Source organism: Microtus oregoni, unplaced genomic scaffold (genome assembly GCF_018167655.1).
Source record: "Microtus oregoni isolate MIOR12 unplaced genomic scaffold, Mior012 000052F_ref0000163, whole genome shotgun sequence".
Classification (NCBI taxonomy): Eukaryota; Metazoa; Chordata; class Mammalia; order Rodentia; family Cricetidae; genus Microtus; species Microtus oregoni.
Window position 1 is genome coordinate 7117735 of NW_024543828.1, and position 24274 is coordinate 7142008.

At 40.2% G+C, this 24274-nt stretch overlaps 1 protein-coding gene across 1 annotated transcript; it reads left to right on the plus strand.

Annotated features, from left to right (window-relative positions):
• Positions 1-15849: 15849 nt before the first annotated feature.
• On the plus strand, positions 15850-19737 carry LOC121437469 (uncharacterized protein CXorf66-like). The gene is made up of 2 exons (XM_041637341.1): positions 15850-15974; positions 18789-19737. Exons 1-2 carry the CDS (start codon positions 15850-15852, stop codon positions 19735-19737), a joined length of 1074 nt encoding a protein of 357 aa, XP_041493275.1.
• Positions 19738-24274: the final 4537 nt, after the last annotated feature.

A 24274-nucleotide genomic window follows, 5' to 3' on the forward strand; every position in this document is an offset into this window, starting at 1 on the left:
CCCCTTGTTCTTTCCCCTTTTTCTAAACAAGGAATGGGACCCAAGTACTCACACATGGTAAACCTTAGAACTCTGTTACATGTTACATTTACAGCTCTCCATTCTTACTTTTTCAGAGTCAAGAAAAACTAGGGACACCTGCTTCAAGAGAAACCTTAAGGGAATCAAGAGAATGGTTCAGGTATGGTGGCACACACTCATAATTCCTGCCTGCCTGCAGGAGGAGGAAGAGGAAAGACAAGAGTTCAAGGCCAGACAGAGAAACGGGAGAATCTTTTGAAAGAAAGGATGGAGGGGAGAAGAGAGAGGAGGGAAGGAGAGGAGAGGAGAGGAGGGGAGGAGGAGAGGGGGAGGAGGGGAGGAGGAGAAGAGGGGAGGGGAGGGAAAGGGAGAGGAGGGGAGGGGAGGGAAGGGGAGAGGAGGGGAAGGGAAGGAATCAAGTGAATGAGAAAGCAAGTCAGGAGAAGGGTTAACTCAGGCCAAGGTAAAGAAAGTATTATGTCAGGAGCACACAAGCAAACTCCATGAAATGCTGGTATTAAGTTAGTTGAAGGGTTCACAAATAATCATTTTATTACTGGACTTCATAAGTTTATATATACATATATATATATAAACTTATATATATATAACATATATATAAGAATATATGTATGCATGCATACATACTTATATTCTTTCATACGTAATTTACTAATGAAATTTTTATTTTTTTTTACTTTTTTTTAATTGAGAAATGGAGAAAAAAAAACAAGTTTCCACCTCCTCCCAGCCTCCCATTTCCCTCCCCCTCCTCACCCTCTACGCCCCCTCCTCCCACCCTTCGCCCCCTCCCCCCACTCCTTTCCCCCTCCCTCTCCAGTCCAAAGAGCAGTCAGGGTTTGCTGCCCTGTGGTAAGACCTAGGACCTCCCACCTCCGTCCATATCTAGGAAGGTGAACATCCAAACTGGCTGGGCTCCCACAAAGCCATCACATTACGTAAGATCAAACCCCCGTGCCATTGTCCTTTGCATCTCATCAGCCCTCATAGTTCGCCATGTTCAGAGAGTCCAGTTTTATCCCATGCTTTTTCAGTCACAGTCCAGCTGGTCTTGGTGAGCTCTCAATAGATCAGCTCCACTGTCTCAGTGGGTGGGTGCATCCCTCGTGGTCCCGACTTCTTTGCTCATGTTCTCCCTCCTTCTGCTCCTCATTGGGACTTTGGGAGCTCAGTCCAGTGCTCCAGTGTGGGTCTCTGTCTCTATCTCCATCCATCACCAGATGAAGGTTCTATGATGATATGCAAGATATTCGTCAGTATTGCTCAAGGATAGGGTCATTTCAGGTTCCCTATTCTCAACTGCCCAAGGAACTAACTGGGGACCTCAGCTTGGGCACCTGGGAGCCCCTCTAGGGTCAGGTCTCTTGCCAACCCTAAAGTGGTTCCCTTAACTAAGAATTGTGGTTCCGTGCTCCCCTGTCCAACCTTCCTTTATCCCAATCCTCCTGCTTTCCCAAGGCCCGACCTCCTTCCCTTCTAACTTTTCTCTCCCCATCTCCCCTTACCCCCAACCCACCCCACCCCAAGATCCCAATTTTCTCCCCGGCAATTTTGTCTACTTCCCTTAGCCAAGAGGATAACTATATGTTTTTCCTTGGGTTCCCCTTCTTACTTAGCTTCTTTAGATTCACCTATTGTAGACTCCGTGACCCTTATTTATGGCTAGGAACCAATTATGAGTGAGTACATCCCATGTTCATCTTTTTGGGTCTGGGATACCTCACTCAGGATAGTGTTTTCTATTTCCATCCATTTGCATGCAAAATTCGAGAAGTCATTGTTTTTTACCGCTGAGTAGTACTCATACGTAATTTACTAATGAAATTTTTATTTTATATTTCTAGTTTACACTTGTCGTTTAGTTCCACATCTCCTAACTCTGCCATTTACAAACACTATGGATTTGGCAAGGACTGGGAGACTCTCTTACCTGGCATGTACCGGTACTAAGTAACTGCTAGTTTCTCCCATGTGCATTGCATTTGGATGAGTAAATCCTACAGCCTGAACTGGTGGGGAAAAGTGAGGTTAAATCTGTTGATGTTTGCTGCTATTATTTGTTTGTTTTAAGACAAGGTGTTTTATAATTTAGGCTGGCCTTGGCCTTGAATTCTTTCAAAGATTTATTTTATTTATGTATGTGTGCAAGGCAGAAGAAGGTATTGGCTCCCCTGCAGCTAGAGTTAGAAGCATTTGTGAGCTGCCTAACATAGGTGCTGGAAACCACCCTCAGGACCTCTGAAAGAGCAGTAAGTGCTCCTAATCACTGAGCCATCTCTCTAGCCCCAGACATTGCATTTTAAAAATGCCTTTTTAAATGTCTGTTGATGTGTTAATTTTTTTCAGTGTATCATTGCATGAACTACAATGACAAATTACAGTGTTTCTAAATGTTAAACCAACAACATATTCTTAGAGAAAATGTATTCATGATTATTATTCTTATTTATTTTTGGATTTGATTTGTTGAAATTAACTTTATAAGCCTAGGCAGTTTGGATGCTCACCTTAATAGACCTGGATGGAGGTGAGTGGTCCTTGGACTTCCCACAGGTCAGGGAACCCTGATTGCTCTTCGAGCTGATGAGGGAGGGGGACTTGGTCGGGGGAGGGGGAGGGAAATGGGAGGCGGTGGCGGGAGGAGGCAGAAATATTTAATAAATAAATAAATTTTAAAAAAGTAAAAAATAAATAAAAAAATAAAAAAACCAAAAAAAAGAACCACAGGTTCAACTCATTTCATACTCTCTCATAGATAACATCAATGTAATGAGGCATTAAAAAAACAAGTTAAATTTCCCTCACCACCAGACTTTAAATTCAGAAGGGCTAGGTCTTTTACAAGTGTTTCATAATATGCTTTGCAAATATTATCATTATGTATTTTAAGTTTAATAACAATAATTAAACTTGCTTATTGCTATATTTGTAGTTACAAATGGTCAGTATTTGTCTATGAATCTTCCAAAGGTTCTTGGAAAGTAAAATTTTTGTACAGAGAAAACGTGAATAAACTAAGCATTTTCTTTATATAAAACATAAAAAAGAAATTAACTTTATAATTTTTCATTCTATAATTTTTATTAAAAATGTACTTTTCATTTTACATACCAACTCCAGTTCCCCCTAACCTCACCTTGTACCACCCCCTCTTCCTATGCCCCATCCACTCCTCAGAGGGGTTAAGACCTTCCTTGGGGAGTCAATAAGGTCTGGCATATCAACTTGAGACAGAACAAAGCTCCTCTCCCTCAAACAAGACTGAGCAAAGTATCCCAACATAGAGAATGGGCTTCAAAAAGCCAGTTCATGCACCTGGAATAGGTCCTGCTGCCACTGCCAGGGGACCCACCAACAAATAAAGCACATAACTGTCACCCATATTCAGAGGGTCTAGTTCAGTCCCATGCAGGTTCGCCAGCTGTTCATTCATAGTCTTTGAGCTTCCACTAGCTTGGGTCAGCTGTCTCTGTGGTTTCCCCCATCACGATATGTAGTAAAAAGAGCTGCGGCGGGGCTGCGTCCTCAACACCCCAGCCGCCTGCCCGGCTAGCTTATGCCCGAAATAACAACACACAAACTGTATTCATTTAATCACTGCTTGGCCCTTCTGCCCTAGCCCTTCCTGGCTAATTCTGATATCCCCATCAACCCATCTCTAATAATTGGTGAGCACCGGTCTTACCGGGAAGATTCTAGCCTAGTCCATCCTGGGTCGAGCTTCATAGCATGCATCTGCCCAGGAGCCAGGAGCATGGCATCTCTGCTGCGGCGTCTGCTCCGGAGAGCTGTGGAGTCTCTGACCTCACTTCCTCTTCCTCCCAGCGTTCTGATCTGTTTACTCCACCTACCTATGTCCTAACCAATAAAATGGGCCAAGGCAGTTCCTTTATTAGCCAATGACCTTCCTCCATCAACGATATTGACTCCTTTGTTCATATGATCCCTCCTTCCTCTCTTCAGCTGAACTCCAGGATCTCAGCCCAGTGCTTGGCTATGGATCACTGCATCTGCTTCCATCAGTTACTTGATGTAGGTTCTGTGATGCCAATTGGGGTAGTCACTAATCTGATTAAAGGGGGAGTCCCTTTGAGATATCCTCTCCACTATTGTTAGGAGTCTTAGCTGGGCTCATCCTTGTGGATTCCAGAGAATTTCTCTAACATCAGGTTTTCCCCTAACCCCATAATGGTTCCCTCTATCAGGATATCTCTTTCATTGCTCCCTCCCTCTGTCCCTCCCCCATAATTGTTCCCACTATCAGGATATCTCTTTCATTGCTCCCTCCCTCTATCCCTCCCCCATAATGGTTCCCTCTATCAGGATATCTCTTTCATTGCTCCCTCCCTCTATCCCTCCCCCATAATGGTTCCCTCTATCAGGATATCTCTTTCATTGCTCCCTCCCTCTGTCCCTCCCCCATAATGGTTCCCTCTATCAGGATATCTCTTTCATTGCTCCCTCCCTCTGTCCCTCCCCCATAATGGTTCCCTCTATCAGGATATCTCTTTCATTGCTCCCTTCCTCTGTCCCTCTCCCATAATGGTTCCCTCTATCAGGATATCTCTTTCATTGCTCCCTCCCTCTGTCCCTCCACCATAATGGTTCCCTCTATCAGGATATCTCTTTCATTGCTCCCTCTCTCTGTCCCTCCCCCATAATGGTTCCCTCTATCAGGATATCTCTTTCATTGCTCCCTCCCTCTGTCCCGCCCCCATTCAGTCTCCTTGATCCCACCGCATGTCCCCATCCCCCATTACCTTCCTTCTACCCGCTCCCAGTTTACCCAGATCTGAACTATTTTCCCCCCTTGGACCCTCCGTATCTGTCCCTCTTAGGGTTCCCCTTTTTAACCTAGCTTCTCTGGGTTTGTGCATTATAGATTGGTTATCCTTTGCTTTACATCTAATGTCAACTTATGAGTGAATACATACTGTGCTTGTCTTTCTGGGTCTGGATTACCTCACTCAGGATTTTTTTTTCTAGTTCCATCCATTTGCCTGTGAATTTAAAATGTCGTTGGTTGAGGGACATCTAAGTTGAGTTATATCCCTTGTCTTTACAAGTCTGCTATAGTTCCTGAGAACAGACACTGTCCAAAATCAGTATACCTCTTGCGGTGCCTCTCCTAAGATGAGTTCTGGTGTGGTTCTCCACACTTGGTTGTCCTACTGTGATGTGGAGAATGGCTCTCTTATGTTCAAACACTTGGTCACCAGTTGATGGAACTGTTTGGAAAAAGTTAGAAGGTATGGCCTGTTGGAGGATGTATGTCATAGGGGTGGTCGTTAAGGCTTCAAATGCCTCCTGCCATCCCCAGTAAACTCTCTGCTTTCTGTTTGTGGATCAGAATGTGAACTCTCCGATTCTGCTCCAATGCTCTACCTGCGTGCTGCCATGCTCCCAACCATTATAGTGACAGACTCCTATGCTCTGGAAATATAAACGCCAACTAAACTTTTCCTTCTATATGTTACCTTGGCCCATGGTGTCTTATCACAACAATAGACAATCAATAATGTACCTAATAAGTTCCCATCTATTGGTGATTGGGGATGTCTTGGTATGATAGGTGTGTAATAGGGAGGCCTAATGTGTTGAGTCAGGGCCTACCTGGGAGCCCTGGGAAGCAAGAACCCAGAGGAGTAAGCCTTGTGTAAAGTATGTAAGGTTGGAACAAGTGGGCCTAGCCTAAGGTATGAAAGATCCCAGAGGAGTCTAGTAGCCTGGCAGCACACAGAAGCAAAATCCCAGAGAAACTGATAGGCCTACAGGGTGAGACAGAGGAATGCCCACCCAGCATTTCAGGGAAATGAAATCATAGAATAAAAACAAACAAACAAACAAAAAACCAGATGGCATACGGTGTGGAAAGTAAAGGAGCATAGGTAACCTGCTGGGTAGGGAAGGGAGGTCAAAGAGGATTCCAGCTACCTGTGAGGTAGGGTGACCTATTTGACAGCATAGAGAAGGGAAGAGCCAGGCCTGTGAAGTGGGAAGAAGCTCACACTCTTTCTTTTAATCATGTATATTTTTATTTGAGTCTTCCAATTTGCCACAGTGCTTTTGCAAGTGTGCTTGGCCTCCTTTACTAAGATATCCTTCTCTTTCATTTTCTCATATAGTCTTATTTGTTTCCCATGATTCAGCTCCTGTACTGTTTCTCCAATATCACTGGCCCTAGACTTCCTTAATGAAATCAAATCTGTTATTCTCAGTTCTACTAGCACACAAGTAATTTTCTTTAATGTTTCCCCCACACACAATTCTCTCTACCACTGAAGCCTCCACAACACCGAAGAAGCCCCACTTGGGAGTTGAATACTGCCAATTCATGGTGAAACAACACAAAATTTCAAGAGCAAATCCATTTGTTGGAACGCAGTCTGTTTTCCCGCTGCCACCTATCTGTGATTCATACACACCTCTCTAAGAGAAATAAATGTCTTCCATAGAGACCCTCCTTGTCTGTATGCTGAAACATCTCCTGGTGTGTCTGTTTTATGAGCCTAGGCTCGGAGCCCTGAGATGAGTCAGCTCTTTGAATAGTATATGCTGGTCCATTAGTCAGATACTGACAGAATGTGGTTGTCAGGGAAAACTCCTCAGCAAATTGAATGCTCTCTTATACAGCAGTTCTGATTAACGTCTATTTCCCACGTAAGATTAATTATGGTGATTAATTTATTAACTTAATGAACCTATCACCTACCATAGAAATAGCTTTGTCATTAAAGAAAATAATTTTCCCATTATGCAGAGAAAGGCACAATTGCCAACCGTTAGCACATCTGATAGTTTCTTTTGTCTCTCCATTCCCTGCAGCATCTGAGCAGCCTTCCTCACTGTCCTCAGATCTTTGCCCTACCTCCTTTAAAAATAGTTCGTACTTTTCCATCGCACAATTCCACTGTGCACATATATGACATTTTCTCTATCCATTTCTCTGTTGTTGGATCCCAAGGTTGGTTCCATTACACAGCTATTGTGGAAAAAGTGTTGCAATCAAGACTGTTGTGAAGATATCTCTGCAATACGGTGATCTTGGGATTTTTTCAAGTAAATCCCTAGCAGTAGTATAGCTAGGAGGTGGGAGGGTTATATTTCCTAAGTACATCATATGCTTACATGATAATGAACTTTCTTGAGCTTACGGTCTTAGGTCATATGAAAGAGCAAGCCCATAAGTCATGGGGAACAAACAAGTAAGCAACGTTCCTCCATGGTCTTTGCTTCAGTTCCTGCCTCTAGGTTCGCACCTTGAGTTCCTGCCTTGGCTTTGTTGGAGTGTACCTTGTGAGTTCAAATAAACCCTTTCCTCCCCCAAATTTCTTTTGACCGATATTTTATTACAAGCAGTAGAGAAGCAAAGTAAAAAACCAATTTCTATAACTGAGTACTTAACATCTGTTATTTAAAAAGCCCTACTGTTCTTTCCCTTTGGCATGGCATTTCAAACCAACTAAGACAGCCCCTGTCCGAACCAGCAATTTGATCTTGCCACTGTTTACAGTCAAACTGGAAAGCAATTATATATACCAGCTGTGGTGGTTTAAATGGGAAATGTCTCCCAAAGGCTAAGGTAGTCATGCATTTGGTCCCTAGTAGATGGTGCTTTTGGGAGGATATTATGGAACCCTTAAGAGGTGGAGTTTTTCTAGAGGAAGTGTATCAGTAGAGGTGGATTTTGAGAGTTAATATCCATGTCCTACTTCCAGTTTGTTCTCTTTGCTTCATATTTGCAGTTGAAGATGTGGTCTCTCAGATTCCAGCTCCAGCTGCCTACTTACATGCACTATAGCCTCTCCTTCTGGAATCATAAGGGAAAATTCATCTCTTAAGTTGCTTTTGGTATTTTATCACAACAATAACTAATAAACAAGCGAATACCTCTTTCTCAACTCTTGATTACTCTGCAACCCATTGAGACCTGATTTCTGCCTCCACTGTTCCACTGAGTATCTCTGACACTCCATTTGCTTTGCTGGATCAGCCTCTTTTATCCAAATTCTAAACAAAGGAAAGCTAAACAAACAAATTCCTCATAATTTGATTTGAACATTCTCCTTTACCTTCTCTCCCTAGGTTCTTCATATCCATTTCTACAAGCTAGACTTAGCATCTAGATTGGGTTTGTGACACAGAACCAAGAATAGAATTTGGATGTAAACAAAAGTAGATAAAAACATAAATTTTGATTAGGCAGCAGTGGTGCACGCCTCTAATCCCAGCACTCAAGAGGAAGAGGAGGGTGGAACTCTTAGTTCAAGGCCAGCCTGGTCTATAGGTCAAGTTCCAGGATGGTCGTGGCAACACAAAGAAACCCTATCTCAAAAAAAAAATAATAAAAACCACAAAACAAACAAACAGAACCCATAATTTTGTGAGTGTTTTTGTAAGTGTATAGGTACATGCTTGTGGATACACATTACAAGCATGTATGTGAAGGCCAGAGGGAACAGTTGATTTTCTTCAAGTGCTATCCAGCTGGTTTATTGAAGCAGGGTCTCTCAGTGGCCTGGAGCTCACCAATTAGACTAGGCTGGCTAGACTCTGAGATCTACTGGTCCCTACCTCTTCAACACTGGGATTATAAATCCACCATTCTCAGGTTTTGTTTACGGGATGCTAGGGATCTAAGGTGGGTCTTCATGCTTATGCTTCAAGGCACTTATTGCGACTTCTCTCCTCAGGCTGAAAAGGTTAACTTTTTATATTTAGTAATCTCTAGTGAACATTTAATATTTCTTCTAATTATTAATATAGATAACAATCCAATATGCATGATTTTTATCATTGATAGAAATCACAAATATTTTCATAAATCATGGTTGTTACTGATACATCAGAATATTATTGATATTTAGCATTATTTAAGCTTATAGGCATTGTTACATTCACCATCTGATCATTTAACAGATTAATAATTACATGTGTTCTTACATAATAATATCTTTATTTGATAATTGTATCTCAGTGTAACTTCTTTTCTTTGTAATCTGATTCATTTTCCTTGATCCATTTAAAAATATTATGCTGAGAAAAGGCCATAGGCTTCCCAGGCTTCCAATAGCATAAAGAGTGTTAGAAAAATCCTTTTCCAGATGCTGATGACTTAAGTGGCTCATGGACATCTGTATTTGAATACCTCATAGGACTCTGAAACAAAACTCCAGATTGATCTTAGCATTTCTTCCAATCTAATTTTCCTAATCACTCCTTCAGTAATTCAGAGGGGAAACATGAGGCTTCAACTTTTTTTTTTTTTTTTTTTTGGTTTTTCGAGACAGGGTTTCTCTGTGGCTTTGGAAACTGTCCTGGAATTAGCTCTTGTAGACCAGGCTGGCCTCAAACTCACAGATATCAGCCTGCCTCTGCCTCCAAAGTACTCGAATTAAAGATGTGTGCCACCACTGCTCAGCTTCAGCATTTCTTAAACTCGCCCATTTTTCTTCTTTGTCAACACCTCAATTTTCATAACCATGTTCTCTTTTCTTCCTAAATAATCTCCCCACAGAGTGAGTTCCTTCCTAGACCATTTTCCCATCACTATTAGAATGATAATTTTCCCCATGAATAACTATATATATATATATATATATATATATATATATATATCACACTTTACATTATCATCCTGGTATACCTTACTTGGTATAAGTTCCTTGAGTATAAGGGCTTGTACTTTGGTAATTTGTGCACCTATAGCATTAATCTTGGTGTCAGATATACAAAAATACTCTATAAATGGTGTTCATGTGAGCTCAAGTTCTCTAGAAAAGCTAAATCTATATTAAAAATCCTGTAGATTGTTTGACCTTGGCTAAATAGTCTTATGACTGTATATACATAGAATATTACAAGTGAAGAGCCAAATTTAGTCATCTTTAACCTGTTTTTAATTTTTTCCTTAATTACATTTATTTTTCAACAATTTCGTACATGATTAAAATGCATTCTGATTACTCTTATCCCCTGTGCTGGCTAGTTATTTGTTTGTATTTTTGTTAACTTGACACAAGCTAGAGCCATCTGAAAAGAGGGAACCTCAATTGAGAAAATGCCTCTATAAAATCAGGCTATATGGAGTTTTCTTAATTAGTGATTATGGGGGAGGGCCAAGCCCATTGTGGGTGGTGCCACCCCTGGGCAGGTGGTCCCTGGATTCTATAAAGAAGCAAAACAAGCAAGACATAGAGAGCAAGCAAGTAAGCAACACCACCTCCATGGCTGCTTCAGTTCCTGCCTTCAGGTTTTTGGGTTGTTTTGTTTTGTTTTGTTTGCAGAGACTCACTATGAAACAGTCTTTATACACTGCAATTATGTCTTGCTCTCATTATTTCATTACTAATAAAAAGGTGACTGACCAATAGCTGGGGATGAAGAGATTGGGAGAGACAACCTGACATAGAGGGAATGCTGGGAGGAAGAAGGGTGGAGTAAGGAATTGCCAGACAGACAGGAAGTAAGCAAGGCATGCTTACTTGAGCCTTGGGACATCACATAGATTAATGGAAATGGATTAATTTAAGTCGTACGAGCTAGTTAGTAACAAACTGGAGCTATTTGCTGAGCATTTATAATTAATATTAAGACTCTGACTGGTTATTCGAGATTCACTACTAGCACAGGAAAACTCTGCCTACAGAGACTCAAGGTTCATCCTTCATGACTTTGTTTATTGATTTGAGACTCATCTCAGCAATAACCTTGTGGATCTGATTCTTTCTTGGGAGGTACTTTAACATATTTATTATTTAAAGTTCTATTTACACTTCTGCATAAACCTACAGTTACTTGTGTGTTGAATTCTTGTCTCCTAAGTTTAGCACATTTCTTTACAGTTTTTTCATGTAATAGAATTTTAGATGTTGTACATGTCTAGTGAAAACAATCTCTGGATGTATTTTTCTCCGACAAAATAACAAATAGTAAACTAAGTATTAGTTGGTGAACATTTTTAAAAATTCATTAGCTAACTTGATTTCCACTTTGGGTAGCACTGACACAGAAAGTGTCTGGCATTGACCCATTAGTAAAGAAAGCGAGTTTCTATATTAGTTAAAGAAAGGTAAGCTAATCATAATTGCAAAGGAAATACCATTTCAAATAAATTAGCTTTCATTTTTTACAATATTTCTTTTGCTCCAAGACTGCTAATTACATTCAGGATAGTTACAAACCTTGCAACATAAAACATGCAAATTTAAATTATAATTTCCCCTTGCAATGTGAGAGAATATTCTAACATAGTAAAGAAATTGAGATATGTAAAAATCATAAATTCTTGGTTGCACTAAGATTCAATAAGTAACAATAAGTCCCTATGCAAAGGCAGAAGGAATTCTAGCTTGGAACAAAGCCAGTTCTTGAGACATTCAACATGTTCTACCAAAGAAACACTGCTTTACTGTTGCTGTTGTTTTCAAATATACATAAGCACATGGGATCATTCTTTTGACACTACTGTGAAATCAGACCTCCACCTAGTACTTCAGGTGCTTTATCCTGCCTTCAGTTTCTTGCCATGAATTTCTTCCCTAACTTTCCTTCATGATAGACTGTGATGTGGAACTGTAAGCTTCAATAAACCCTTTCTTTCATAAGCTACTTTTGGACATGGTATTTTAATATAGCAAAAGAGACCCTAACTAAGAAACCCCTTCCCTTATCTCTCTCCCCCAGACTGAAATGGATGTGTTGTTGTTGTTGGAGAATGTTAGGAGTTGTTTGTGATAGGGCCTTACTGTGTAGTTTAGTTTGGCCTCAAATGTATGAGCTTCCTGCCTTGCCTTCCAAATGCTGTGATTATAGTAATGTACCACTAAGCCTGACTCTTTAGTCCTTTTTTCTGCTTTTCCACAGCAAGATTATGCTGTCAGTGTCTGATGCAAAACTGACAGTGATGTCACAAACCCCAAGACCAGTCTGAGGAGATACAGGGGTAACCTCAGCCAAAGAAGCATTTGGCCACACTCTGGCCATGAAGGTTCATATTTGCTTCTTATTCTTATTCATTTGGACAATCAGTTGCTTAAATATAAACCACATCCATGAATCATCTACTGCCAGAACCACAGGTACGTGCCTAAGCTTAATGTTCAAAATGTATTATCATATTATTAATGTATTATGTTATTAAGAATGCTGGATTAAGAAATATGCTCTTATAATGGTGTTGCTGTTAGGAGGGCTTTAAGAATTTGCAGTACAATTGTTGGTATTTTAAGTTCTATATGGAAATTCAAAATCTAAAGAATATAGAGTTACAGTCCCCTCTGACTTTCCTTTAACACCCTCTCTGCCAACCAAACTAGACAGCCTTATGGGAATAAATCTACCAAGGACTTAAGAAGCAGGGGTTTGTTTTGATTTGGGTTTAGCTGTTGGAGTTAGGTTCTTTCTGTGTTGTTCAGACTCTTTTCAAGTACCTGAGCTGAATGACCCTTCATTCTTTGCCTCTGAAGTGGCAGTTACTAATATACTATTGACTTTGAGCATGGTCTGCTGTTATCTTGTCCTATTTCCTGCCACATACATAGTAACACTCAACTGTTCTCACCTATGCACAGCATATGCTCAATATGCTTAGTTACTGCAATAACCACCCATGATTCAGAGGTAATGCAGATAATGATATAAATTAGCCACAGATACTACTCACATTTGACATTTATAGCCATGATGTGGGCTGCCCTGTATATGTGTTGCTTTTATTGGATAATGAATAAAGCTGTTTGGGCCAATGCTTAGCAGAGTAAAGCCAGGTGGGACATCAGAACAGAGACAGAGAGAGTAGGCGGAGTCAGGGAGTCACCATGTAGCTGCTGAAGGAGACAGACGCTGATCTTTACCAGTAAACCACAGCCTTGTGCCAATACATAGATAAAGAAAAATGGGTTAATTCAAGATGATAGAGCTAAGCAAGGAATACGACTAAGCTATTGACCAAATAGTATAGTTTCTGTGTGATTATTTGGGTCTGAGCAGTCAGGAAATGAAAAAGCAATCTCTGACTACAAAGCCAGGATGTGCTCAAGGAAAGAAAATTACACTGGAAGGTTAAGTGTATAAGGCAATTGCTGCACAAGTGTGATGACAAATTCAGAGCCCCAGAACACACATAAAACTGAGCACAATGACAAGTTATCTATAATCCCAGTGTTCCTACAGTGGGATCTCACAAATCAGCTAACCTGGTTTTCAGTGCAGCAATACACAACCAAAGAGACCAGTAACACGAATTCTAATCAATATTAATAATAAAACTTGGAATCAGCTATTGTTGGACCCTGGAGTCCAATTACCGAGGAAGAGTCGCCCCAAGAAAACACTCTCACACCTCAGTTGATGCAAAAGCATGTGTATTTTAATTAATTCTGTCGCAACAGGGTTTATCAGCATTCAAGAAGCCAGAAAGACCCCGAATAACAGATACAGGCTGCTTTTCAAGCAAAAAGCCACAGAAACAAGGGGGAAGTCTAGGGGATTGTTCTTCAACTATTGGGACTGGCTTATTCAAAGGGCTATTAGCAATGATTGGTCTGAGCCAGGACTGGAGGGCGGTTACCAGATCAAGTGAGGTAAGAGGAAACATTTGAGGGTTACTTTGGCCCCTTCCCAGGGACTGAGTCAAAACATCAGGAACTGAGTCAACATCTTAAGGGTTATCTTGCCCCAATTTTAACAACTGAGTTTTATCTGGAGAACATTCACAAAGACTCAGGGAGACGGAAAGTTTCCAACATTTCAGTACATGTGTAGGTAATTGTTAGATTTCTAGTTCACAGGGGAGGGGGAAAGCACTAAGGCTGAGAGGCCTCAGAGTTGTCATAAAATTTTACATTTCCTCCTCTTATTTGGCCGAAAATCTCAATCCTGAGATTTAGAGGGTACTGGGTACCAGTTTCCTGTCATCCTGGGACTAGGGAGAGTTAGGTTACACAGGTGTTGATATTGAGGGGTTGGAGTCCCCAAACACAGGCCTTTGTCTGACACTTTTGTCAAGGTTAACTTTTTCTGTTGCAGGACGTATGAGAGGTGATATTGTTGAAACTGCCAGATAAGACTATTTCCTCGTAATGGAGGGGGGGTGAACCATGAAGGATCAGAGAAGCAGGGAAGCCGGCAACTAGAGAGTTCTTACCTCTACCAATGCTCAGACCAAAAGGGCAATCCTGTCCACAGACTGTCTCCTCAGATTGCATCCTTAGACTGCAACCTCAGACTGCTGGTTCAGACTGCTGCCTCACACTGTTCCTCAGACTGATTGCTTCGGACTGCTCCTCAGACTGCACTGAGCTCCTATATCCTTCTGCCTTATATTCCTTTCTACACCCAGCCATATCACTCCTTTTGTCTGTAGTGATATTTTGTTTGTAATCTAACAACTAAATCTTGCGTGAAGATCGGAATTTAGTGCTAAGCCACAAGAGGCCAGACAGTGGTGGGACACACCTTTAATCTCAGAACTCTGGATCTCTGTTAGTTCAAGGCCACCCTGGGTGACATAAAATTGAGCCAGTCTAAAAGAGAAACAGAGCTCACATAAAGGTGATCCTAGCACTTGGGATCCCATACCTTTAATCCCAGAACTAGAGAGGTGGAGACAGGAGTGATATGAATGGGCAGAGAGAGGAATATAAAAGGAAAGAGACAGGAGGTCAGTGCAGTCTGAGGAGCAGTCGGAGGTAGAAGTCTGAGCAGCAGTCAGTCTGAGGATGCAGTCTGAAGACGTTTTGGTCTTAGCATTGGTAGAGGTAAGAACTCTAGTGGCTGGCTACTCCACTTCTCTGATCTTTCAGCTTTCACCCCCTGAGAGCTGAGTCCTGAGTTTTTATTATTAAGACCAATTAGAATTCATGCTACAGAGACCCTGTCTCAAACAAAGTAGAAGACAGGGAATGACACCCAAGGTGTCCTCTGACCTCCACATGTACATTGAAACATGCACTTGTCCACACACAGACAAATCCATATGCACACAAATAGATAGATAGATAGATAGATAGATAGATATATAGATGATAGATAGATAGATAGATAGATAGATAGATAGATAGATATTTCAAAAAATGAGATAATGATTGAGGAAAATACCTAAAGTCCTCCTCTGACATTCACGTGCACATGCATGGGGAAATCACATTTGCATACTTACATGCCCACATGTATGCACACACACACACACACACACACACACACACACACACAAATTATTAAGGAAAGTTTCTTTTTTTTTTTTTGAGACAGGGTTTCTCTGTGGTTTTGGAGCCTGTCCTGGAACTAGCTCTTGTAGACCAGGTTGGTCTCGAACTCACAGAGATCCGCCTGCCTCTGCCTCCCAAGTGCTGGGATTAAAGGCGTGCGCCACCACCGCCCGGCTAAGGAAAGTTTCTTAAACTTAAAAAGGAATCACTGAAGGACTGGAGAGATAGCTCAGTAGTTAAGAGTACTTGTTTCTCTTACAGAGGGCTGAGTTCAGTTCCTGGTACACTCATATGGTAGTTCATAAGCATTTGCAACAACAGTTTCAGAATATCTGACACTCTCTTCTAACCTCTGCCAGATTCCAGGCATACATGCATATCGTATACATAAATACATCCAAGCAAACACTCCAACACATAGGCAAACACTCATAGACTTAAACATATTTTTCAAGAAATCAATGAGAAAGAGATTTGACTTCCATGTACAGTGGCAAACCACTCTCAAAGTGGGGGGGGGGACTGGGTTACCTAGCACATTTGCTGATGATACAATCTATTTGCAGTTGTAAAAACTACGGTCTCTACAGGAGCAAAGATGGACGATTTTAGGAAACGCTTGCTGGGCTTCATAATTGGAATAATGATCATAACCTTTACCTTTACCTGCTTTTGTTTACTGTATTATAACTGCATGATTGAGGAGGTCAAACCACCAAGAGGGTAAGTTTTACACATTTAAGAATGAAAAGTGTGTGTATGTTGTGTGGTATGTGGGTGGGTGAAGTATTTGTGCACAGGTGTGTGTACACATGCAGAAATCAGAAGATGATGTCAGATATGTCCTGCTCTATCGTTTTATGCCTTATTGTACTGATACAGTGTGTGTCACTAAACCTAAATGTTGGCTTACAGGCAGGAAGCCCCAGCAATCTTCCCCAGCAACCTCTCCCTTAAATGTGGAGTACAAACATATGCTACCATACACAACTTTTTACTTGAGTTTTAAGTGAAATATCTATGAGAAAGAAAGACAGGTATTTACTTCTATATGTATGAGTATTAATTAGTCTGCATATACAAATGTGCATGCAGTACCCATAGCAGCCAAAAGAGGGCATCAAATCTCTTGGAAATGGAGTTAAAGTTGCTTGGAGGCCACAGTGGGTCCTGTTAACTAAACCCAGTTTCTATGCAAGAACGGCAAGTACTCTTAACCACTAAGCCATGTCTCCAGACCAATAATACAGGCTTTTATTTGGGGGGAAAGGAAGTTCTTCAGAAGAAATCTCTGTTGTAAAGAGAGATAGCTCAGCAGTTAAGAGCACTGGCTATTCTATGAGAAGTCATGGCTTTGATTCTCAGCACCTACCCAGCAGCTCAAAACCATCTGTAACTCCAGGTTTAGAGGATCATTGTCATCATCTAGCCCCTACAGGCATCAAGCACAAACATGATGTAAATACATACATGCAAGCAACATACCCATATACATAAAATTAAATTACTGTTTTTTAATTAAAAGAGTAAGAGCTCACTATCTGATTACAATCTGGGGTAGCCACGGGACAGAAAATTGGGAAAAGGATGATTGAAATTTTTCCTTTAGCCAGGTATGGTGGCACACATGTTTTATCCCACCACTTGGGAGTCAGAGGTAGGTGGAGATCTATAAGTTTGAGGCCAGCCTGATCTACATAGTAAGTTCCAGGCCAGCCAAAGGATGTTAGGTGATTAATAAACATCTTTCATGGCTAGTCCCTTACTGGAGATTGATAGAAAAAGGAAGGCAGGAATCTAACAAAGCAAGTTGCTTTTATTCTAGAAATTTGGCAACGTTAGCTTCCAAAATTGTCACTGTTTAATCAAAATGTAGGAGTTTTACAAAATGTCATGACTATGAATAACATTTCCTGACTTTTGTTTCAGTTATACCAGTGAAAAACAGAACAGTTTTTCTTTTTGTATCTCTCGCTTGACAGGGTCTGTATCCTCCTCAGAGAGGGCATGGAGAAGTCTTCAGTATAGTAAACTTTAGAAGAGGAAGATGATAGAAGGGAGGAGTCCCTTTTCAATAGCCTTCAAAACTATTATCTGTTTACTTACCTAACATTGTGTCATTAAAAGTTGAGCCCTAAACTCATTTACAAGATGAACATCAAGTTACTCTCTGCATTTATGGATGAAATCAAGGGTGTATAAGGGTTGAGGGTCCCCACTCTTACTGACTTTAATGTATTGGAGATCAATCAAGGGGACCCAGGTAGATGGAGACAGATTGTTGCAGGATTGATACCTGAGTGTGAATGGACAAGGAGACTATGATGTTTGGTGTGGTCTTAGTGCAGGTAACAACAGTTGATGTGAGTTAATGATTACAGTAGCTGCATCATCAAGTGGAGGGAATGGCCTTTCACCTTAGTCTTTCACCTTAGCATCCAGCTCTTAAAGACTTCTGGCCACCTCTTCCACAGTATTCCCTGATTCTAAGAAGTGGTGGTATACGTGACTTGCCTGGGGCTAAATCCACATCGGTGACACATTTTCTAAATTCTCCACTGTTTGTTGTAAGGAGAGGCTTCCTTGATTAAGGCTGAAGCTGCTTTTGCCTGTGGGTATACACATAGGTGTTTAAAAAGCAGTTTGCTGCTATATCAGTTTAGTTAACCATCAGAAGTCCATTCCTCCTGTGGGCATACCCCCTCCTATACTTGAGTTGTTAGTCAAGCTTACTGGTCCCCTTTCCATCACCCAGACTGAGACTCTAGAATCCATTCAGAGAGCAGTTAGTTAGCACCACTACTAAAACAGTCAAGCTGTTATTGCATAGGTGGGTATATCTAGCTTTCCAAATGGTTTTTTTATACTCCTTTTATTCCAATTAATCCTCCTCCATCCCACACCATCATCTCCACAATTCCCTCTCTCTCTCTGCCTCCCTCTCTGTCTAAACATTTCCTCTCAGAATCCCTCTTCCTTTTATCTATGTTCTACTATCCTCCCCCTCAAGGTATACACACATGCTACACACACACACACACACACACACACACACACACTTTTTTTCCCTAGTTCGCACAGGTACTCCACTAGATATAATGTACTAAAACTAGGATCCTCGTATGATGAAAGAGAACTAGTGAAATTTGTTCTTTTTATCCTAGGTTACTCATGTACAAATCCACTCGTTTCCCCTGCAAATTTTAATTTTATACCCAAGTTATAGTCTACTATACATACGTACCACATCTTTATTATTATTGACAATTTTGTGTCCCCCCATACTTGGACTAAAAGTTATCTAATGCCTTTGAATTCCAATTACTGCTCCTCCATCCCACACCTTCATCTCCTGTAAGAAGAATTAGTTATGAATTCATATGTATAACATGTTACAGCTGTCAGCACACTCTAATTGTTACTGAGTTTAACTTTTACTCTGGAAAAATGCATACCCTAAGCTAGCATTCTATTTCCTGATGATAGCAATAGTACTTTTGTTTTAAATTATGACACCCAAAGTTTTCTGTGTTTTAGGCTCAGCAAAGAAAATATGGAAGCTATATCATCCTGGGTATCCAAGGTATCAGCTTGTCAACCTGATATAATAACTGAGGACATTCTGGAAACTCAACCTCTGCTGTTAAATTCAGACCAAAAAGCTGAGCCCCCATGTCAAGAAAACCTATCTATGCCAAACGATACAATAAAAGCAGATGAGCCTTCAAGTCTAGAAAAGCCATGCATACCATCCAACCCAAAAAATTCAATGAAATGTACAAATACTGATAAGTCGTCCATGCAATGCAGTGAAAAAACATCAAACAGACAATTCAATACAAAAAGGTCAACCAAGTCGTCAAATCCCCAAAGATTACGTGAGTCATCTAGCCTGAATAAGTACTATGAGAAACACAGCCTTAAAAAATTGCAGAAGCTCGCCCATACCCGTAAATTATCCTGTTCAGAGATGCAAGCCACACCACCCTGGCTAACTATTGTGAAAATGTCAGTTGCTCTGGCCACACAGCCTTGCAAATCAGTCTCCAATAATCAACTTGTGTCCACCAAACCACCTAGAAGGAGATCAAATCAGGCACGTAGAAGCCATGATCAAAAAAAGTCAATGAGTACAGGAAAGGCTGTGTTACGCGGAAAGCATTCATCATTCACATTTTGCAAATATTATAAGGAAAAATGTCTTACTTGTAATCCTGAATTTTTTCTCAAAGATCTTGCGGGGCCAAAGAGGAAGCATGCTGGAAATCCTTATGTTTCAAAGACAGTGAAGCCATTTCCCAAGTCCTTTTATGAAGCAGAGTATAAGTACATTGAAAGAGGGTACAAGTACAAATGTTATAAAGATAATGAGAGTAATGAGGCTATGAAAACCTGTGAGAGTGAAGACAGCGGTACAGAGGTAGTCATTATTTGTGACAGAAGTCATGAAAATGATGACATGGCTAAAAGCATCTCAACTTACTAAGGACTTAAAACAATTTAATCTACATGCAGAATACCAACATGTAATCACTATCAATAATAGACATATATGTTCTGAAGGCAATTAAATGCATGGCACAACAAATTATTGGTCGCTGTATTTATCACTGCATCTCATTGGCACAAGATTCATTTGGTGCATTTTTTATATGTGATCACTTAAATGGGAACCATACATGTACATGTACATACAAATCTAGAAAGAAATTTTAAGATGGATAACCTTAACTGCTCTTTCCCCTAAGATAGAGCTCAATGAAAGGCCCGATTTGACATTATTTATAAAGGTTTTTTTCAGCACTGAGGAGTAAACTGAGAGTATCATTTCTGCTAGTCAAGTAGTGTACCAGTGAGCTTTGTGACCACTTGGAAATGTTTTTTTTTATTTTTAAATTAATTTTTTTTATTATTATTTTATGTGTGTGAGTGTTTTGCCTCCATATATTCCTGTGCACCACTTGTGAGCCTGGTGCCCAAGGAGGCCAGAAGAGAGATTCCCTGGAAGTGGAGTTCCAGACAGGAGCTGCCATGTGGATGTTGAGAATATTAACTGGGTACCCTGGAAGAGCTCTTAATCCACTGAGTCATCTCTTCTGCCCCTGGAAATTATTTGTAAATTTTTATTTTCAGAGTTGGGATCAAGCCCAGGACTGTGAATACTAGACAAATGTTTCACCACAGAACTATACTCCCAGTCCCTGAAGTAACTTTTAGTTGGGGGTGGGATGTGTGGTGCTGATTATGGAATCCAGAACCACATACATGTTAGACAAGCTCTCTGCCACTGAGGCACATCCCCAGCTCTACTGTCAATACTTATGTGGAAAACTCATGATTTAAGACAGTGTCTTTTTCTATAGGACATAGTGCTTGTTGGAAATATAGCTCTATAGCTCTGTGCTATGGAATGAATGCTTGTATTTGCCCCAAATTCACATGGTTGAAACCTAATGCTATATAGGATGGGTATGGAGTCCTCAGGTGGTAGTGGGGTCATGAAAATAGAGCACATCATGAACAGGATTTGTACCTCTATAAGGGGCTAAAGTGCTTGCATCTGCACTGAGAGACCCAGCAAAAATTTCCATACATGAATTCTAGAGCTGGCCCTCCCTAGACATCTGCTGATGCCTTAAGTTTGAACTTTCCAGACTTCCGAACTGTGAGAAAGAAATTTTCAGGCTTACAAGCCATTCCGTTTATGGTATTTTGTTATGGACTCCAGACTATAACATTCTCAATACAGTTTGTTGCTGGATAATTTAGAAAAATTCCTAACAACCAGTTCTAAGAACACCTCCTCCTCTAGAGATTACCACCTAAATGGAGGCCTCCAACCTATATAGCACACACTCCTGGAATTCTATGATATCAGACTAAGTGTTGTAATTGACTCAGCAATTAACTTACTGTAGATAGCAAGGGGCCCATGGTGAAATTTATACACATTGATTATATAATGAAATTAAATGTTGGGGTCAAAGAAAGACTGGAGCTAAAACAGTAAAGTTGGGGACTGGAGAAAGGGCTTAGCAGTTAAAAACACTTAAACTACTTTAGCATAAGACCTAGATTTAATTCCCAACACCCACATGGATACTAATCATGACATTTAACTCAAATTCCAGGGCATATAACTCCCTCTTCTGGCCTTTATTGGCTTCTGCACATATGTGATATATATATATATATATATATATATATATATATATATATGCAGGCAAACACATATACGTATAATTCACATACATATAAATACATCTTTTTTTAAAAAAAAGAACAGTAAAATTGGGAGCACTGACTGAAGAAGACAAGAGGTCTCACAGCTGCGTATGAGAACACAAAATTGATGGGAGGAAAGAGGTTTCTGAACCAGTGTTAGTGGCCTGCTGGTTCCCCTGATTCCTAGTCCCGAAGGAATGCATGCTAGACACTATTCCCCTTTCACATACTATTGAACCTGATGCAGGTACTCATAACAGAGTAAATCATGAGTGGAAATTGTCCATGTATTTCAGGAAAGAGACTCTCAGATAGCTCTGTGATATAAAATACTAAATAACCAAGAACAGCCACAGCTACAACTTGGTTTCTATGATAAGGGTTATTTTGATGTTGAAGCGATAAGCTGGCCACAAAAATGTGAAAACAACAAAAGCATAGCATAGTATCAAGATTCCTACACGAATGATGAGTAGTGGGCCAATGACTAGTAGACAAGGCTGGCAGCCAATGAAGCAGGAACCAGAGATGAACACAGGAGGGCTCTAACTACTCCTTAACTGGGTGGGCAGCATACGAATAGAACATGGTCATCTCCCTGCTTGAACCAGGCGAACAGACAGCTACTTCACCTACTTCTACAAATTTCTTGTATCTTTAATATTCACTGTAATGAGACAATCAACTCATGAGCCACTGTTTCTGGTGGACTTTTGGTGGTTGTTGAATTTCTGGCACCTTAATTCCTAGGTCAAGTACAAATGGGCCAAGAAAAGGATGGAAGTAAGGAAGGGAAGGAAGGAGGAAGAGAAACGGGGAAAAGGGTGGGGTGGGAGCACTACTAAAACCTTGTCCACGTCAATAACTTTGAAAAATTAAACCTTGTCATTGCAAGTGCTTTGAACATCTTGGAAATGTCCTGATTTAATAAAAATGGTCTCAAATGACTACTTCTTGGCTAACTTGCCTCTCTGTCTTAACTTTATGCAACTTTACTCCCTTTGTTCCCACTCTTCCGTTTAAAGCACGTTCATTTTCATTTTTCAGATTTCTTTTTAACAACAAATACAGGAAAATTTTAAGGACTGGTAGAATTTTTAATATGTTGAGCATTGAAAATAATATGTAAGCAATTTTATAAGACTGTAATTTACCATTACATGGATGACATTTTGTTATCTGATTCAAATGCAGATACCTTAAAAAGAATGTTTCAAAAAGTAAAAAAAAAAAATGCCTAAATGGGGATTACAAATTGTTCCTAGAAAGATTCAAAGAGGAGATTCTGTCAATTACTTAGGTTACAAAATAGAAAATTTTTCTTTCTCCATGCCTATTTTGTCTATATTGTATTTTTATTGAATATATGTCTTTATAAATGATGTTTAGTTTTCCACAATAAACGTTAGATTTTTCTACAGATCCCTTTCCTCCAATAATCTTTAAAGTTTCCAGGAAGATGTGGCCCCACAGCAATGACTCCACCTGGTTAAGATAAAATCATGATGCTGACAGCACTAAAATAAAGTTCAGTTTTTTGGGTAAAAATAAATAAATAAATAAATAAAGCACGTTCCGAGAGAATCGGGGTCCTGGGTCCATCACTTCCTTACATTTTATACTGCCAAGGAACACTGTAAAACCATTTCAAGGATGCCTCTTCCCTTTCAGACCACCCCTATTCTCTTTCTTTTGAATTACCTCTCCATATTCATCTATAAAACTCATACTCCCCTCATGGCTATAGGACTGAAATGGATTATATTTTGCTTTTTGATCAATTTGGTTTAATGGAAGGAACTGAGATGATAAAGCAGACAGATTGTGAGTTTGAGGCCAGTTTGGTTTACAGAGTGCACATGTACAACATTTGCTAAAATTGTGATATTTGTATAAAAAGGTGATAAATGGTAAGTTTTAAAATGTTTCTCTAATATACCTTCTATTTATACAAAAGCATGAATCTAAAGGATTCTTAGAGATCTTCAAATTCACCCTTCTGTGGGAAAGGCATCTGTAGAGTGAAAAGTATGCTCAGGCAGCAAGATCACTTTTTTCCAAAGGTGAACTTTCAGTAGAATTTTACAGGTAATAACATTTTTTTAAATTTAATTTATTGCTTTTAATTGAACTTTACATTTTCCCCACTCCCCTTACTCCCCCCTCCTTCTACCCTCCCCTGACCCCCACACTCCCAATTTATTCGGGAGATTTGTCTTTTTCTCCTTCCTAGAAGAATCCATCCGTGTATGTCTTTCTCTCTTAGGGTCTTCTTTGTTGTCTAGCTTCTCTGGGGTTGTGGACTATAGGTTTTTCTTTGCTTTATGTCTAAAATCCACTTACGAGTGAGTACATATATGTTTGTCTTTCTGGATCTGGGAAGACACTTATGAGTGAGTACAAATTTGACTTTCCGGATCTGGGTTACCTCACCCAGGATGGTTTTTTCTAGTTCCATCCATTTGCGCAAATTTCAAGATGTCAATTTTATACTCCATTGTATAAATGTACCACATTTTCTTTATCCATTCTTCAGTTGAGGGGCATCTAGTCTGTTTCCAGGTTCTGGCCATTAAAAATAATGCTGCTATGAACAGAAGTCCTTGTAGTACGACTGAGCATCCTTTGGGTATATGCTATTGCTGGGTCCTGAGGTAGGCTGATTCTCAATTTTCTGAGAAATTGCCATACTGATTTCCAAAGCAGCTGTTCAAGTTTGCACTCCCACCAGCAATAGGGGAGTGTTCTCCTTACTCCATATCCTCTCCAGCATACGTTGTCATCAGTGTTTTTGATCT